This window comes from Pavona decussata, unplaced genomic scaffold (genome assembly GCF_977016875.1).
Source record: "Pavona decussata unplaced genomic scaffold, jaPavDecu1.1 SCAFFOLD_44, whole genome shotgun sequence".
NCBI classification, from domain to species: Eukaryota; Metazoa; Cnidaria; class Anthozoa; order Scleractinia; family Agariciidae; genus Pavona; species Pavona decussata.
The window spans coordinates 1479069-1497039 of NW_028145466.1; the positions used below are offsets into that span (position 1 = coordinate 1479069).

General features: G+C 41.2%; 1 protein-coding gene across 4 annotated transcripts in view; it reads left to right on the forward strand.

Moving 5' to 3' along the window:
- The window catches only part of LOC146482770 (uncharacterized), a 52702-nt gene extending 34779 nt beyond the window's left edge, over positions 1-17923 (forward strand). For all 4 annotated transcript variants that reach the window (XM_085106854.1, XM_085106858.1, XM_085106855.1 and 1 more), the window contains 2 exons: positions 3079-13267; positions 13796-17923. In XM_085106854.1, coding sequence (XP_084962980.1) covers positions 3079-13267; positions 13796-14719 — 11113 coding nt within the window. In that variant the 3' untranslated portion in view covers positions 14720-17923. The remainder of the gene's footprint in view (positions 1-3078; positions 13268-13795) is intronic.
- The last annotated feature ends 48 nt before the right edge of the window (positions 17924-17971 follow it).

A 17971-nucleotide genomic window follows, 5' to 3' on the forward strand; every position in this document is an offset into this window, starting at 1 on the left:
TTACAAAGTATTTTATTGTACAAGATGGTGACGTTCTAACTTTTCAGTTTGTAAATGAAATTGTAAAGTGTAACCATTTAAATGAAAGCTACTGAGTAGTACATTCCTGTGGTGCTGTTTATTGTGCTGTACAAGGTGGTTCTACCTTTTGAGTTTGTGGATGAACTCCTTAAATATTACCATTCAAATGAAAGCTACTGAGCAGTACTTTCCTAAAGTGCTGTTTATTGTGCTGTACAAGGTGGTTCTTCTTTTTGAGTTTGTGAATAAAATCCTTAAGTGTTATCATGCAAATGAAAGCTACTGAGCAGCACTTTCCTGTAGCGCTGTTTGTTATGCTGTGCAAAGTGTTTTATATTGTTGTTTTGAATGAAAGCAAAAGTAGTTTCTTGTGGTGCTGTTTGTTATGCTGTACAAGGTGGTTCTAAATTTTGAGTCTGTAGATGAAATCCTAAAGTGTAACTATTGAAATGAAAGCCTATGGTGCAATACTACCCCGTGGTACTTTTAGTATCATGTCATATGGTCTTTTTAATTTTCGAACTTAACTTTTTTTAATCTTCGAGCGTTAGCCCTTAATGCAGCACCAAAGTTTCTTTAGAAACAACCCCCTTATCCATCCGGTAAAATTTTACATAAGTACTCTTTGTTTAATAGCATTAAAGCAATACTCGGCTATTCAATTACATCACAGCATTTCATTAATAAGCACCGGAGAATGCAATTATATTTTCACACCCTATCAAGGATTATTTTCAAAGTTCTTTGATTCCTGTTGCTTTGTTAGCCAAAACATTATCGAATACTTCTCTAGCGCTCAAGTGCTGGAAGGTTTCCCTTGGGATGCGGGGGCGGTCTAAACAAAGACAGATACGCATTGAAGTCAATTGTTTGGGCAATGTGCGCATTGTTTTTAACTCAAGTACAAGGTATTGATGGCCCAATTAGTTTATGATAATAAGACATTGTTAACATCGCATTTCTGAAACTTGTACAACTTTTATAAACAAACCGTTCTTGTAAAGCTCGCTTAAAAACAAACCCTTTCGAGGGAACTCTCGGCTATCATGCCTTTGTCGGCAGCTCTGAGAACGAGGCACGCCAGAAGAAAGCATAAGAGGTTAGTATCGAGATTATCTGTTTGTTTATGTACTCTAAAGTTCTTTGAGGCCTAAGCTATTTAAACAGATTTAGGGTAATCTGTTTCGACGAATCGGCAAATTCGTTTGTAGAGTACTACAGTACAGCGATTGCACGCTTTTTTGGAATTACAGTTACGTCGGCATGTCACCGTATGTTACGAACCAAGGATTTTTGCCATAACTCAAGCTGTGTTGTTCTCAAACATCATGGTGGTAAACTAAATAGGACTACATAGCTTATAGAAAACGTTCTAACAACATGACCGAGTAGAATCTTACTCCTGCTGTTCAACACAGGAATATTGACGAAAAACAGACGTAAGAATTCTAAAGTTGTGATCGTCAGGAATTGATTGTACCTCACAGCACTCGTACTTCAAGCTGAGTCGCTCTTACACAAAACTACAAAAAAATTACATCAGTTTACAAGTATCCCAACAACGTGATCGATTGGGATCTTACATTTATTTAACAATGGAAGTTTCCAGCGCAAAGATGTATGAACTGTAAGATAGTCAGATCCCAAGCAACTGCAAGTGATTTACAACAGAGCAGAAGAGTTTCACTTTAACATGGAGGTAAGCGGCAGACGAATCCGGGTTTTAAACTTACCTCAAGCGTACATGGTCATTGTTGGTTCGGGATTAAAACATCGAAACGTCACTAACACTCGAGTTTATACTCATATAGCCTGCAGTAACAACATTAAAAATGCAGTTATTCATCAGGTAACTTAAATCTCGCTGATCATCATAACGAAGTGTAAATCTTACTTAATCAAGGCAACACATGACTTTGAAAGCTTTTTAACTTCGTAACTTTAAGCATGAATTTGTCGGAACAAGAGCTCGATCCATATGTTTTATTTGTTCTTTTGTTTGTGATGCACGATCGATCGAAGCGTTGTTCTGATTTCTACATTTTTCAGTAGTTTCCTCTTTGTATCTTCAAGGATTTTACCTGCTTTGTGAAAAATGTTCATGTTCTTAACCCTCTACTTCGACTCGATGTAATTCGTCACTTGTTGTGGCCGATTAACTTTGTGAAAGTGGTTTCTTGGGAAGACCGTCGCAACAGAACCTTCACATCATATTGTCAAATAACACATTATGTATAGCGTTTTTACTTTTCCAATTCAAAAATGTCTAAAAGCTCAAGTTCTTGCTCTTGAGCGTAGCATATTTAAACCACCAGTTATCATTCTCCTAACCGATTATATCGGCTTTCATGTTAATGACATTTTAAGCGGTTAATAATTTATCTTCTGACGATGAAATTTTTATCTTAATTGTCGTTGGCACTAACGTTGTGGCATATAGAGCGCCTAGAATAATTATTTTCTCCCTTAGTGGAGGCGCAGGGTGGTTCAAGGCTTGGTTGGACTCTAGGTCGTATAGTCAGTTTCCTTCTCTGAATTAGACAAGAACGTCTACTCCACATTGTCTCTTTCTACCCAGGGAAATCAAAAACAAAATTCTGGTGGAGAAATGGGGGGGGGGGGGGGGGGGGGAGGGTAACCCTGCGATAGACTAGCATCCCATGCATCTACGGAGAAGATCTTTATAGGACCTTTCTGAAAACCACGTTTAGTGAACAGAGGCTTCCTAATAAAAGATTATTATCATTATTACTAATACTCCTAGTTGCTGGCCTGAGTGCCATTGAGACTGTAATAGCGGAGCGCGAGACAGGATGCTATAAAAGGATGAACTTTGAAGTGCTCTAACTAGCTATTTAGTGCTCTATTCTCATTGACCACTAGTGTTTGTAACTGTAAGCTAGGTTACCATGCTCAGTGTTTGCAAGAAGTTGACTTTGTTTGTTGATCCCTAACAATTTACGATCGTTACTGTTAATCGCAGTTACATTGTAACTATACCCTTGAGAGTTAAATACGAAAGTAATTCTATGTTCTCTTTAAAACTTTGCTTTGCAGTAATCGTGAAAAAGACGAGCAAAGGCCAGACTTGGAACACGAGCTCAAAGAACAAGGTGAAAAAGCCGGCGAACTCCTTGAAGCAAACCAAAATGTAGTAAATGGATCCGACACAGAATCACCTGCGGAACGAAGCGTGAGGCTCAGTGAACTTACATCTGAAATGGCGAACATAGGTCGGAGACTTCAGTCGCAGCTGACATCAATACACGAAACAGTTTGCAAAGAAACAGAGACTTCGAAAGACGATGGTAAAAACTGGGATCCTTTTTCGCCAGAACTAATCGCCAGACTTCATGACAGTACTTCGGACGTAAACTGTGAAGTAAAAGTCCTGGAGCGGTACTTAGACCAGGTACGAGAATTGATAACACTTGGTGGAGTGAAAAGTAACTGCCTAAATGGGGTGTTATACGAAGAAAACAACAATCAACCAGACGACCAGAAATTGTCCTTGAAAGAGAAAATTCAAAATGACGAAGAAAGGAAAAAGTGGACGAAGGAAATGGAATTCTTGAAAAACCAGCTCGATCACGAGGGATTGATTCGAAGGCTGGAGAGTGATCGCTCAAAATTGGAAATAGAAAATCTCAATTTCAAGAGGCAATTGAAACTGATCAAGGACAAACTGAGAGAGCGAGGGCAAATGGACCAAGAACTGGATTCCCTTATAAACGTAGGATGCAGACCTGGTGAAGAAGATGAAGACAGATTTGCTCTGACTGAACTTGTCACCTTGCGCAAAGAAAGAAAAGTTCTCCTTGCGACAGTACATAGGTTACAAAGTCAGTCGATTGGTGCAAGTAAAAAAAGCGATCCTGATTCAAAGAGCGATGCAGACACAAGCGATGTGGCCGTTCAGTGTAAATTGAACATTCTAGGTCAGATAGAAAATCAAGACGTTACGCTGTCCAACGAACTCGAAGAGCTGAAGAAAAAAATTAGCGAATTGCAGACGGAATACGAAGAACTGGAGGAAGAAAGCAAATCGATAGAGGAAGAAAATTCCAAGTTGACGGAGGAAAAAAGGGCGCTGGAGGATAGCGTGAACAAACTCAGAAGTCAAATAACCGATGCTTTGGATTCCAGTCTCGAGGAAATAGAACATTTACACCGAGAAAAAGAAGACTACCAGAATAAATTCCAACTTTTGGAGGAAGCAAATAAGAAACTACGAGACAGCTTTGCTGAGCTGTCGAAGAAAAATGCAGATCATTTGGAATCGGTGCTTGATGAAATTGAACGAAAGGACTCTCTAGAGGACGCTGTGGACTATTTAGGTACTGAAGTACAAAAGCTCAATGAGATCAATAGTCGTGCCGTTTCTAGTTCAACAACTGAAGCGTGTCTCCCTGGGGACATAGATGAAAAAATTCATAACTCAAGTCTCTTGAGTGAAATCAAGACATGCAAAGAGTTGATCGATTCACAAAGAGCACAGATACGACAGCTTCAAGTGGACAAAAGAGATATCGAGGACCGTTTTATTAACCTTAAGAGAGAGTTGGTTAATCTGAAGACGAAGAGAGGCGAGAAGCGGTCGCTGGAAAGTCAAAGTAGCGAGAAAGACAGGGATAACGATAGCATGCAACCAACTCGAAAGAGCTCGGTCGAGCGTTGCGAGTTTCTCAAACAAGACATCCTTCGTCTTACCAAGCGCGGAACAGAATTGGAGAATGTTATAAGAGCGCTCAAGTCGGACAACTCAAACTTGGAAGAGGAGAAAGTGTGTTTACTTGACTCGTTGTACCACCAACTCGAAAAGAATGAAAAATTGGAAGTGCAAATCGATAAGCTGAAGAGTATAATTAACGAATACAACATCGCTAAAGGATTAGATCCGACGACAACAAAACTCCTACCTAATGGCAAACAACGAGATAATACCATTGACCGGGAAAGAGACTTGAATGGAAATAATATGGACGGCAACAGTACCACTCGTGGTCATCTGGAAGAGAACGAAGATGGTTCTTTTGTTGACGAGTTGCGCACAAAATCGCTTCAACTAAGCGAGGAATTAAAAACTTTACAAGAACGCGTGCTTAAGACTGAAAAGGAGAACGAAAGAATTCAAGAAGATCTGAATGAGAGCAGGAAAAGCGAAAAGGAGCTCCGAGAGCTGGTCTCAACCTTAAAGAAAGAGGCCACAGTGAATAGACATCAGCTGCAAAAGAACCAAGAAGTGACAGATACACTTCAGGGTTGCTTACGTGAAGCACATGAAGAGAAGGAAGAGCTGGTGGAGTCTCTTGACGAAGTCAACGAAGAAAAGACAGCTTTGGAGAAGAAGGTTGAAGCTTTAGAAAACGAACTGAACGAGTTGAAAGAGAATTATCAGCGCGTCAAGAGCGAATTGGAAACGGCTGATGGTGGGGCTGACAATGTCGACAAAGCAAACCAGCAGATGAAATCAATTCACGCGAAGCTGTCAGAACTGTATGAGTCCTTGACTGATAAAGATAAAGACAGTAGCTGCCAAGAACTCGATACTGAACCGCAACAGTCAACTTCACTGGAAGAGCGAGGGAGCAACATAATTTCAATGATTGAAAAAGTTCAACAAGAAGCCACCCTTCTCAAGAAGGAGGTAAGGAGAGTGAAAGCTGACCAAGAAAAGATGAAAGCCAAAATGGAAGCTTCTCAAACTGAGAAGTTATCGTTGCAGAGGTACGTCCGAGAACTTGACGAAAAGCGACGACAAATGAAGAGTTTCATCACCAAACTCACAGAGGAGAAGGAAGCAATGTCTGAGCAAATAGACGAGATCAAACAACAGAAAAACAATTTGGCTGACGCTTTGGAAAACGTTTATCAAAGCAAAGAGGGCCTACAAAGCCAGCTGGAAGATGCTTTAAGTAACCAGCACGAAAGTAGCAAGTCGTTGTCTGAGGTGTCTGCGGAGGTTCAAAGCTTGAAGAAGTCGCTTGGTAGGATGGTAGAAGAGCGAGATGCACTCAAGGAAGCGCTTCTCGAAACCACTACCGAGCTTCACGAGCTGAAGAAATCGGAAGCGAAGTGGAAAGAAAAGGTGACCGGAGCTCAAGTTGAAGCAGACCAGAGTGTGGACGACACAGGCGAAGAGGGTACAGAAGACGGAAAAGATGCCATAATTCGCTTACATTTGGAGAACGATGGACTAAAGAAACAGTTAGAAGAGCTCAAGTCAAGCCAGCGCTCTCCACTAGACGAAATTCCGGAAGAAATGGAAGCCCCTATTTCCTCCATCGAGAATATTGAAATCCAAGAGACGGAGAAAACTTCGGAAGGCGAAATAGAAACGGCAGTGGCAGCGCAATATTGTAGTAACCCTCCCGTTTATGAAATGGTGACGACCTTTGACAACTCAGCGTTTGATGAACCTTCCAGTGACGAGACAGATTTCATAGTTCCTAGTGAGGCAGGTTCGATCTTCGAAAGCGCCCCTTCTGCTGATCAACAGGAAGAAGTTGACGTACGTTTTAACAAAGTGTGCGCGGAAAAGAAGGCAATTGAAGTGGAGTTAAAGCAAAGCGCTGAGGAAATCGAACAAGTGAAGAGCTGGTTTAATTCGATTTCAGCCGAGAAGGAAATCTTGGAGAAAGATCGAGAACTTATTGCCAAGGAGAATGAAGAAATGCTTCGCGATCTGGAAAGAGCAAGAGAGGAGGAAGCTAAATTGAAACTTCGCCTTGAAGAAATCTCTAAACAGAAGGAGGGTAATGACAAGCCCCAACAAGACCTGCAGGTTGCGTTAGAAGATAAAACGAAGGAAAACACACAGCTTCAAGAAGACTTACAAAAACAAATAGAAGAAAACAAGGAAATGATGGAAGCACTTCAACTCTCGAACATGCGGAAAGATACTCTAGAAAGTGAAATCAAAGAGTCAAGGGAAAAGGGCGACACATTGGAGAAGTATTATCAGACTCTGAAAGCAACGAATGATGAACTGGCCAAAAACAATTCTACTTTAAAAGAAGAGAAAGAAGAGCTGAACAAATCGTCAGAAAAACTCGCTGAGGAATACAAGAATCTCGAGCAAAAGTATACGGAGTTGAATGCTGAAAAAGAAAGGACTGCATGGGAAAGTGACACGCGGACCAGAGAAGTCGCGCGGCTTTTAGAGCAAGTGGAAGTGCTGGACGAAAAGCTTCGAGAGAAATCGCAAACCCTGACCGACTTAGAAGATAAACTTAAAGACGCAGAGAAAGTAAAACAAGATCTTGATGCGCTGGTTGCTGAAATGAAATCAGAGAAAGAAGCCCTTCAAACCAAACAAGATCAACTAAGCAAGGACTACAAAGCACTTGAGGAAACTTTGGCAAAAGCTGAAACAGAGAAAGGTGCAGAAAGTGAAAACATCGAAAAGCTAAGACAGGAGTTCGAAAATACTGCGAAGAAGTTAAACAATGAAATCGAAAACTTGCAAGTCTCACTGAAAGACGTCCAAGGTAAACTTGAGAACGCAGAGGACGATTTGGAAGTTGCTGAGGAAGAGAAAAAAACTTTGTCGGCACAGGTTGCAGAATTAAAAGAAAACGAGAAGCTTCTAAAAAAAGAGATAGATGCAAAGTCACAGGAAAAAATAAATCTTCAGGAAAGCGTGGAAACACTCCAAGGTGACAAGGAATTTCTGGCACGAAAGTTGGAGGAAACGAAAATAGAAAGTAATTCAATGAGAGACCAGCTGCAGGATCTTAGGAACCAAGCTTCCGATCTGCGCTCGTTTGTCCATGAAAAAACCAAGAGCAATTCCGAAAAACAATCTGAGGATATTCAACAAGGAGAGTCAAACCTTCTGCAATCTGTTTGTGAATACATTGAAGCTCTTTCGGAGGAAAAAGCATCTTTGAAAGCTAGGCTCGAGAAAGCAGAAACTTCAAACCGCGAAATTCGAGACGATAACAAACAGCTTCTTCAGGAACGAACCGAGCTGACAATTCAACTGCAGGAGGCGCTGGACAAAGAGACCACTGAGGATTCTCCATCACGGTCCAAGCGAGGATATGATGAGGTGCGACTGTCACGCGAAATCAGCGATGTCCGAAGTCTCATCGAAAAGCTCAGCTTGCAGAAGGAGAAGCTGGGCGCTGCGTTGGCCCATAAGGAACATCAAATTGCTGCCGTCACTGCTGAAGCGGTCGAGAAGGGGAAAATGTTGGAAAATAAAGAGAAGGAGGCAGAGTCATTGAGCATGACGAAAGCCGAGGTAGCCGTTGCCCTGGAAGCAGCGAAAAACGGTTCGGAGAAACTGCTCGAGGAGCTTGAACGCGAGAAGAACAAAGTTACAAGCCTGACACAAGAGCTGGAGGATTTAAAGAAATTGGAGAATGTCGATTTGCAAGTTTGCGTGAACAGACTCGAAGAAGAAAAGAAGGCGTTTATGATGGCTGTCAATAAATCTCGAGAGCTTGAAAAGCGCTTGAAGAAAGCAGAGGAGGAGAATATCAAGATACAAGAACAGAAGAACGAGCTGGAGGCAAATGTGGAAGCTCAGGCTTCTTCCATCGTGTCATTTGAAACAATAGGCCTTGAAAATGAAGTGAAGTGGATGACGGAACTGAAAGAAAAAGATGAAGAGCTTTTATCTCTTAAACAGGAAATGAAGAAGTCGAACATCGCCCTAACAGACTTACTAAGAGTTGTGGACGAGTTAAAAAGCAAAATTTCCGAGCTCGAAAAGCAGTGCAATGAAGCTGAGAAATCACGCAAAGAAGCGGTCGAGGAAATAAACAATTTGCAAAAGAAGCTGAACGAAGAAACGGAAAGGAAGAAGGCGTTAGAAGCAAAGTTGGAAGAGATGGAACTAACGATAGCCAAACATGAAGAAGAAAACAACGATCTTAAAAAGCAGGTAACGAGTAATGACAGCGACAAGCAGTCACTCCAGAAAAGCTTGAAGGAATTGGAGGGGAAAAACAAGGACAAAGCGAGACAACTACTCGATTTAAACTGCACCAAAACATTCCTGGAGGATGAGTGTAAGAAGTCAAACTCGGAGATAGCGTCCTTGAAGGAAGCGCTGGCGAAGAAGGCTTCGTCCTTAGAGAGCATTGAGAAGGAGATGAACGATTCAAAAGATTTTATCCATGAAGGTAAAACCAAATACGCTGAACTAAGGGAGGAGAAGGAGGAACTACAGAAGTCACTGGATGCTGCAGAGAGCAAACTACGAAAAGCCGAAGCTGCAACTACAAAAACTAAGGAGCAAAACGAAAAGCTGACTAAGAAGCTAGAAGCCATCGAAAAAGAAATGACTTCTCTGAATTCAGCCTTCGGTGAAGCTCAGAATAAGGAACAAACTTTGCTTGTTGAAATGAAGACAGAAACAGAACGAGTAGAAAGCGAGTTGGAGAGTTTAAAAGATGAGTGTGAATCTCTACAAAAGAAACTGGATGAGGCCAATGAGAAAAAAGACGAACTCGAAAAAGAACTTAAGCAGAGAAAACCTCTGGAGAAGGACTTGGCCAAACTCACAGATGAACACAAGGCTCTGAAGATTTTCTCGCAGAAGTTGGTTGATGATAAAGTTGACCTTGCAGAAACACGCAAAGAAAAACGTGAGCTTGAAAAGCAGCTTCGACGTGAAAGGAACGAAAGAGCGACCATCGAAGAGGATATGTCAAGGCTTCAAAGAGAGTGTGAAGCTCTAAAACTAGCCCGGCAAAAGGTCCTCGCTGAAGATCAAATTGATGCTAGTGACATACCCCAGCGTGAAGGTGAACAAATTATTGCATGCACTGAGGGAGGCTTGCTTTCAACAGGAGTTGAAATAGAATTCGGTTTAGAATCCGCCGCAGATGAGGAGGGCTGTGTTGAAGACATGTTAGCAAAGGAGCGTGAGTTAAATGCGGTGTTACGTGAAGAAATAGAAGACCTAACCGACGAGAAAGATGAGCAAGACGAGATTATCGACGAATTGAGGGCGAAGACGAAGAAGCTGCAATCAAGTGTGGATGTTTTGATTGACGAAAAAGAATGTTTAGAAGACAAACTGGACGAGAATACAAAACGCTACAAGGAAGAAGTCGGATCACTGGTGGATGGAAACAAAGAGTTGTCGAGAAAGCTGGAAGTTCTACTTGAAGACAAAGCTCTCCTTCGCGAAGAAATTAAAACAAAGGAGCAGGAATATTCCACAGTACTGGAAGAAGGGAAAAAGCTGGAGGATGCACTAGAGAAGAGCAAACAAGAATTGGAACGCCTCACAAACGGAGTAGATTCTGAAGTAAAGAAACGCTTGGAAGGGGAACTGACTAAAAGTGAAGAAAAGGTGAAAGAGTTGGAAAACAAGTTGGAAAAAATGAGCCTTGAAAAGCAACAGATTATGAGCCAGTTGGCAGAAAGAAAGAATGAGAACTCGACTTTGCGTTTGGCTGTCGAAGAGATGACTGTCGCCAAAGAAGATGCTGAATCGAAATCAGGAACGGCACAGAAAGCTCTTTACGACGAACTGGATCATATGCAGCAGGAATTGGATAAAAAGAACGCAGAAATTAATACTCTTGAAGATCAAATTGCGAAGCACAAACGAGCACGACCCGAGCGAGCAACACAGGAAGAAGAACTACCGAAGGATGACCTTAAAGAACTTGAGCAGCTTCGCAGAAAATTGGATGAAAAAGACCAGACTATGGAATCCCTTGAAAATGAATTCGCTGCGCACAAAAAATTAACTTACGAGCGAGAACAAGAAATTCATATTCATCTCGATCGAATACAGGAGAAATTAAAAGAGAAAGATAAGGACATAGCATCGCTTGAAGACGAAATAGCTGAATACAAAAGAACAGGACAGCTTCAAAGGCAAGACAGTGACGAGAGTCCGGGTGAAATACCAGACAAAGAGTATCAGAACAAACTAGCTAAACTGCAAAACGAAATAGCCGAGAAAGAGAAGAGAATTGGATCACTTGAAGAGGCCATAGTTGACTACAGACGAACCAGATTTGAACAGGAGCGAGATTTTCAAGCGAAGGAAGCACATTTGGCGGCAGCTCGTGAAGAGTTGTTTAAAACTATGAAAGAAAGATACGAGGAGGAACAGCGAATGGAAAGCATTAGGCATGCTAACAACAGGCTTCAGGAAGCCCTGGATCTGGCCAGAGAAAAAGAAAGCAAACTCAAGAAAGAGTTGCAAGCAGTACAAGGTAGAGAACGGTCTCCAAGCACAGTCATTGAAGAAAGGGTCCGAAGTGCTTCAGCTGGAAACGTGCTGGAATGCAGCGAGTTAAAAGTTAGAATCAAACCATCTGAAGTTGCCGAGCTTAACCTGGCTCCTCCGGAAGTGGAACGACGTCAACTGGAGAAAAGAGTAACCTCTAGTTCGCTTGAAAATGCCAGAAAAGAAATAGCCACGTTGGAGGCTCACGAGCAAAAACTTAGGGGTGAGCTGAGGAAAGCGCGGGATCAAGTGTTTGATTTGCAGCTTGAACTTTCAGATGCGCTGCGAGCCTTGAGACAGAAAGAACGACTCCACGAGCAAGAACGGAAACGCTTTCAATCAAGCATCGAAGGCATGGAAAAAGAATACAACAAAATGCGCAAAGAATTTTCGTCACTCATAACCATGGAAAAGAATAGGTCTTCGTTCATCACAGTGGTAGAACTCAAGGGGAGCCTGAAAAAGGCAGAGGCAGATATGCTAGAGGGAATTTCCAAGATATCAGAGCTATTGAATAGGGCGAAGAACGACATCAAAGAGAGCCGGCGGGTTGAATTGAACAAAGAAATCGCTGAAAGGTCAAGTGAGCGCAGTAGAAGCTTTATAGAAAAGTCCACACAGGAGAACAAGGATCTTCTGAAACAGTTAGACGACGCTTGGAAAGAGCGAGACAGGCTTGCCAAGAGACTCAAGCGCTCCGAAGGTGCTCAAGCACTGCTGAAGCAAATCCTCAACGAATCGTTAGTTGAAGTTGAAAGGTTTAAGCGGTTGGTTGACTTCTGTGGAAAACGGGACAAACGACGAACAGCGAGCGTTGGCAGCCAGAAGCCTGCAGCGACTACTCAGGAGCTGGAGACGCAGAGTGATTTGACGTCAACCGATTTAGAAGAAGCTGAGCTATTGAAAGACCGCCTTGAAGAACTGCGAAGGAACATTAGAGGTCTAGAAGCTTGCCTAGACGAGGAGAGATCTAAGGGCGAAGGTCATCTTCTAGATTACTTGAGAGAGAAGAACAGATTAAATGCCGAAATAACCGCTTTGAAGCAATGCATGGAAGAGTCTAGCAGGAAGAACGAGGCACTGAAGTTAATGGTCAGCGACCTAGAAGAACAATTAGAGCTTGCACAAAGAGAGAAAACCGCTGTTCGAAGTGAGGTGGATAAACTTCGTAACCTTTCATACGATGAACGAGCTGAAAAGAATACGTTGATACAAGCAAATGCAGAATTAGTGCGATCACTGCTTGAAACGACAGAAAAAGACGGGAAAGTAGTCAAATCAGACAAAGCCAAGGACCTGAAGAAGGAGAAACAGCGCTTGACCGCAGAAAATGAGACACTGAAGAAAACTGCAAAGGATAACAAAGACAACTTTGCGACTGTCTGCAAAGAACTAGAAAATGCTAAGTACCGCATCAGTGAGTTATCGAATGCCAAAGAAATTGTCATAAAGCAAAGCATGGCGATCGAGTCTGAGCTACATGCTACAAAAGAGAACTTGGCAATCTTGGAAAAGGACCACGGCGAACTGAAGATCAAGTACAGAAATTTAGAAGAAAACTGTAAAGAGTTGGATAACGAAAGAGTTCAACTTATAGAGGACGCACATTCGTTTAAAATCAAAATGGAAAAGAAGAATCAAGATCTACTGTCCAAGTTTGAAGCCAAGCAGCGCGAAGCTATCTCGTTGCAGGCGAAAGTTGAAGGACTAAGTGCTCTTCAAAGAAAGCTTGAAAACGACTGCCGCGGTTTGGAGAAAGAGAGAGAGATCGCGCTATCTCAAGTCCGGTCGTTGGAATCTGGCAAACAACGTACTGAAGCAATCAATAGAGAGCAGAAGGCCGAGATTGAACGCCTGATGTTCGACAAAGGAAGCCGCAAGGACTTGAATGACAGAGTTAAGAGCTTATTCGCGGAGAAAGACAAACTTGAAGAGATGAACAAAAACCTTGAAAGGGACGTGAGAGAGCTGCAGAAGAACCTCGACGCCAAAGGCGAGGAGGTTAACAACATTGTTCAAGATTTACATGACATGGCGTCCAAGGTAGATATCACACAATTTTTGTTGCTTCGTGATAATAGATGTGACTATAGAAATGACTCTTCCAAAGGCCTGGTTTAACAACACATTTGTCCGAAAAAAGATACAACATCATGCAACATGATACAACATCTGTGGTGAGAGGGTGGGACGTGTCAGTCGCGGAAAAGCAAAGAGTAAACTTGAATCCTGACCATAATTGCATAGTTAGTTTGTAACAGGAAAAATCTGTTAACAGGGAATTGTAAATCGATTCCTTTTCACTTACAGGTTCATTCATTCAGTCAGTCAGTCAGTCAGTCAGTCAGTCAGTCACTCACTCACTCACTCACTCACTCACTCACTCACTCACTCACTCACTCACTCACTCACTCACTCACTCACTCACTCACTCACTCACTCACTCACTCACTCACTCACTCACTCCACTCATTCGTTCGTTCATTCGTCCGTTCGCTAAGTTATTCGTTCTTTTGTTCATTTTTGTTTCTTTGTTTGTTATGTATTTATCGATTTATTTTTGCGTCCAAGGTTAAGCAACTCGAGAAGGAAAAACAAAGAGAAGCGTCCCTAAAAGAACAGCTCGCTGAACAGGTGATCGAAAAAGACAACGCCATGAAAGTAAAAACGAAGCTTCTGTCAGACCGTTTGGATGGGCTCCTGAAAGAGACAGAAAATCTCAAAGATTCGTCGGGAAGAATGGAGCAAATGGGAGTAGAATATCGGCGATTGGAAGACGAAAATCTACAGCTCGCAGAAACCACACAGAAACTTCGGGAAGAGGTCGTCGGTTTGAAAAAGGAGAACGACCTCGTAAGGCGAGCATGTCAACAGCTGCGCGGAAGGAAATCCAACGCCGAAGAGAAAGTCGCTACTGACGTTTCCAGATCTGATCTCGACAGTGAGCCATTTCCTAAGAAAAAACCATCCGTTCAGAGATTTGAACCTGTAGTGGAAAGAGTTGTCGCAGAGAAAACCAGTGAATTGAATGCGGCTCACGAAAACCGTCGCAAATCGCACGACCCTGTTCCAAGTGACATTAAACTTTCTAAAGGTTTGCAAGCACCACTGCCTCCATATACGGGGGAGGGGAGGGGCAGGCGGCTTGATCGAGGTCCCTCGAGGAATCAGCAGCGTTCCCATAGTTCTCCAGCAGTGAAACGCTACCCAGAGACTCCAGAAAAGAAACGGAACGGAGCCCCTGGCTCGAAAGCATCCTCGCCGCGTTCTACCGACTCCAGCCGTAGTTCAGAGACGGATCGAAGCATGTGCTCCAAGAGCTGTTATTGCAGTCCCATCCTGTCCCTAGTTGATACGTGTCCTCTTCACCGGAATCCCTCGGTGGAACGACCACCGCCACCTCCGGTCCCGAATCAATGTCCCATTTGCAAGAAGGAGAGAAGAAGGCCTGGTATGGTTCCAAAGGAAATTGTGACTTTAGAGAAATACGTATAAAATTTGCATTAGATATGACTAGAGCGGTTTTTTATCGACTGTCGTAAGAATGAGAAGTCAAAACAAGAAAACAATTGTAAACCTGGATTGGCTTTGATTTGGTGTTCAACTAAAAATACGTAGCCTGCAGAACATCGCGCGGCTGGTAAAGACGGTTGTACATCTGACTTGACAAGGCAAAACGCGCGTCAGCCAAAGAACGATTGTTATTCTTATTTAGAAATAAGAATGGTTTTAATAACGCAACTTTGCTTGATTCACCACAGCAGGTTATGTACGTCGGACAGTTGGGAGATTTTAGTTCAAGATTCTTAGATTGGCTACAGCATGTTACACAAGATTGTTGAGTAACTTTAAATGCAAAAGCAAGCTAAATGCCTACTTCTTTCGACAGTCGATATTAACCGATCTATTTCAGAACTTTAAATGATAGAGTTTATTTACAAATTTATTAATTCGACGCATTTGTAGGGTCAGAAATTTGCGACACTTTCTTATTATCCAATCCAATTTGTACAAATATTTGTGGCGCCAGTTGTCGTCGTGAGATCATTACCTGTTTTAGCAACTTCCGCGGGTTTCGTCAAAAAACAGACATGAATTTATTCCGACCCAAAAGGGTCCGCTTCCCCTTACCTAATTACAGTTTAAAGAACCTTACTCATGGAAACCGGTCTAACAGGAATATACCTCAGTTGACGCGGATTTTGATGCCATTTTGTTGTGTAGACAAGCAAACAAAAAAAAATTACAGCATTTGTCCGGGAATCCAAAGCCAAATGTAAACTGTAAAACTGAAGATAGCAGTTGGCAATCCGCTAAAAAATGTGAAGACAAAAAATGAAAAGCGCCAATGTGCGCGGTTTTCCTTAGCAATATCGCTAAAATTTGTTCTGTAACTTCCTTTCCTCAGTATTTAAATATGCGGCAATTCATAAATGTTACTGAATTCATGTTTTCAAAAACTATATGAGAACGGATCCCCCCTTAAAAACACTGTAATTTCTGAAATGTTTTTATACCCAACACTATGGCGTCCAAAACTGCCGAATGGTTTATTAAAAAAACAAAATGAATATGACACCTTACCATCGTTATAAGGTACATAACAGTGTTAAAAACTACACTCTAATGTGGAATTTTTAAAAGCTACTTTACGGCAGGTGAGAAGAAGCGAATTATTTTCTCGTATATTTTTTGCAAGCCTTTTTTATAGAATTGAATTGAGGCGCATTTTTTTATGGTTTCATGGTATAGAATTGTAGTATTGCCATGTGTTCTAATTTAGCTTAAGTTTGCTCTCCTTAAAATAGCAAGTTTATAAACTTAAAATTACCCCAATGCTTGATGGAAAGACACAAGAGATTAAGGAGGAAAAATATTGAATTATTTTGCAATTATTCAGTTACATTTGCTTTCTGCCTTCGTTAAAACGCAACCTTTAAATTTCGTCATTAATCTCAAGATGATCGTGAGCGATTACCTTTTAATCAGAACAAAGGCTTTTGGTCGGTTATTCAAAAATTGAAAACACGAAGCCTGGCTTAAGTTTTGTTTTAATCTGAAGTTTAAAAATAATATTTCTGTTTGCCTTAAATTTGACAGCCTCAATAAGGCGCTGTAAATACTTGTCTTTCTTTTTTTACGTTTGGGAACCCTTCCAGAATGAAAATTATAATACTACGATGCAGCAACGTTGATCTTTAGCAAGCCATTGATAGCCCGAGTCAGTCTCCATTTTGTAAATTACCCAGTATCTATGCAATGTTTCAAACATTTTTGAGCGATTCACCTATTAATAAAGTTATTAGTCTATGTTTTCACTTCATGATGAGTTTCAGGATCCTTTATCTTCAGTCATTCTTGTCAGTTCCCAAACAAAACAGTCTTTAAAAAATATATACCTTTCCTTACATTAAACGTAAGTGAATGCTGTTCGCTGTTCAGATTTATACCTTAATCAAGTGCCAGTATATATTTTATTTTCTTAAGGAGCAGAGCTATGAGTCATAGTTTACATTGATTTTTATCTTTCACTTCCAAGAGTCACCCAGCTTCCCAAATTTCATATTTTAAAACGCTATTGAAAAAGTGCACGAAAGTACCCCTCAGTAGCTTTCACTTGAATGGTCAAACTTTAGGATTTCGTCTACAGACTCAAAAGTTAGGATCAGCTTGTTCAGCATAATAAACAGCACCACAGGAACGTACGGCTCAGTAGCTTTCATTTGAATGGTCACACTTCAGGATTTCATCCACAAACTGAAAAGTTAGAACCACCACAGGAAAGTACTGTTCAGTAGCTGCATTTGAATGGTACCACTTTAGGATTTCATCCACAGATCCACAGACTCAGAAGCTAGAACCGCCTGGAACAGGGTAACAAAACAGCACCACAGGAAAGTCCTGCTAAATAGCTTTCATTTGAATGAAACTACCAAGGACTTAGGATTTCATCCACAGAACCACCTACAATCGGATAATTTACAACGCCATAGGAAAGTTAACTGCTCAAAAGTTTTCTTTTAATTGGTCACAGCTTAGGATTCATTCACAGACTCAAAGTACAGCATAATAAAACACCTCTGTATCTATGGTCATACTAAGGACTTTTAAATCCTTGCATCAGAAACACCTTGTACAGCATAATGAACTGTACGACCACAGGAAATTTAACTGCTCAATAGCTTTTGATTACTTGGTCACAGTTTAAGATTTCATCCACAGACTCAAAGACCACCTTGTACAGTGTGATAAACACTTCTGAATATACGGTTATACTCACATAAGGACTTTTTCCAAACATCAGAACAACCTTGTTCAGCATAGGAAACTGTACCACAGGCTTAGCAAAGGATGATCAGTAGCTTCAATTTGCATGGCGGTCTTGCTAAAGAATTAATTTGCAGGCTTTAACAGTTAGAATTGCCATCTACATTGCACAGACACATTCCACAATTTTACGCAGACTCGAACAGTAGAATCACATTAAATGATTCAAGGTCTTGTTCTGGGAGTTCTGGGAGTGAAAGAGCATTTATCCCTTTTCATTATTTTGTAACAGCAGTACATGCATATGTGAATGTCATTATTGGCTTTGAACGAAACAATGCTCCTGGTGCCTTTCATAGAAAAATAAATTTTAAATAAATTTGTACATATATATATTTTTGTATTAAATCAAATAAATTGTATCAAATATTACATTTGTTATATATTTGCCTTTTTTCCTATTTCCCAAATGCTTTTGTT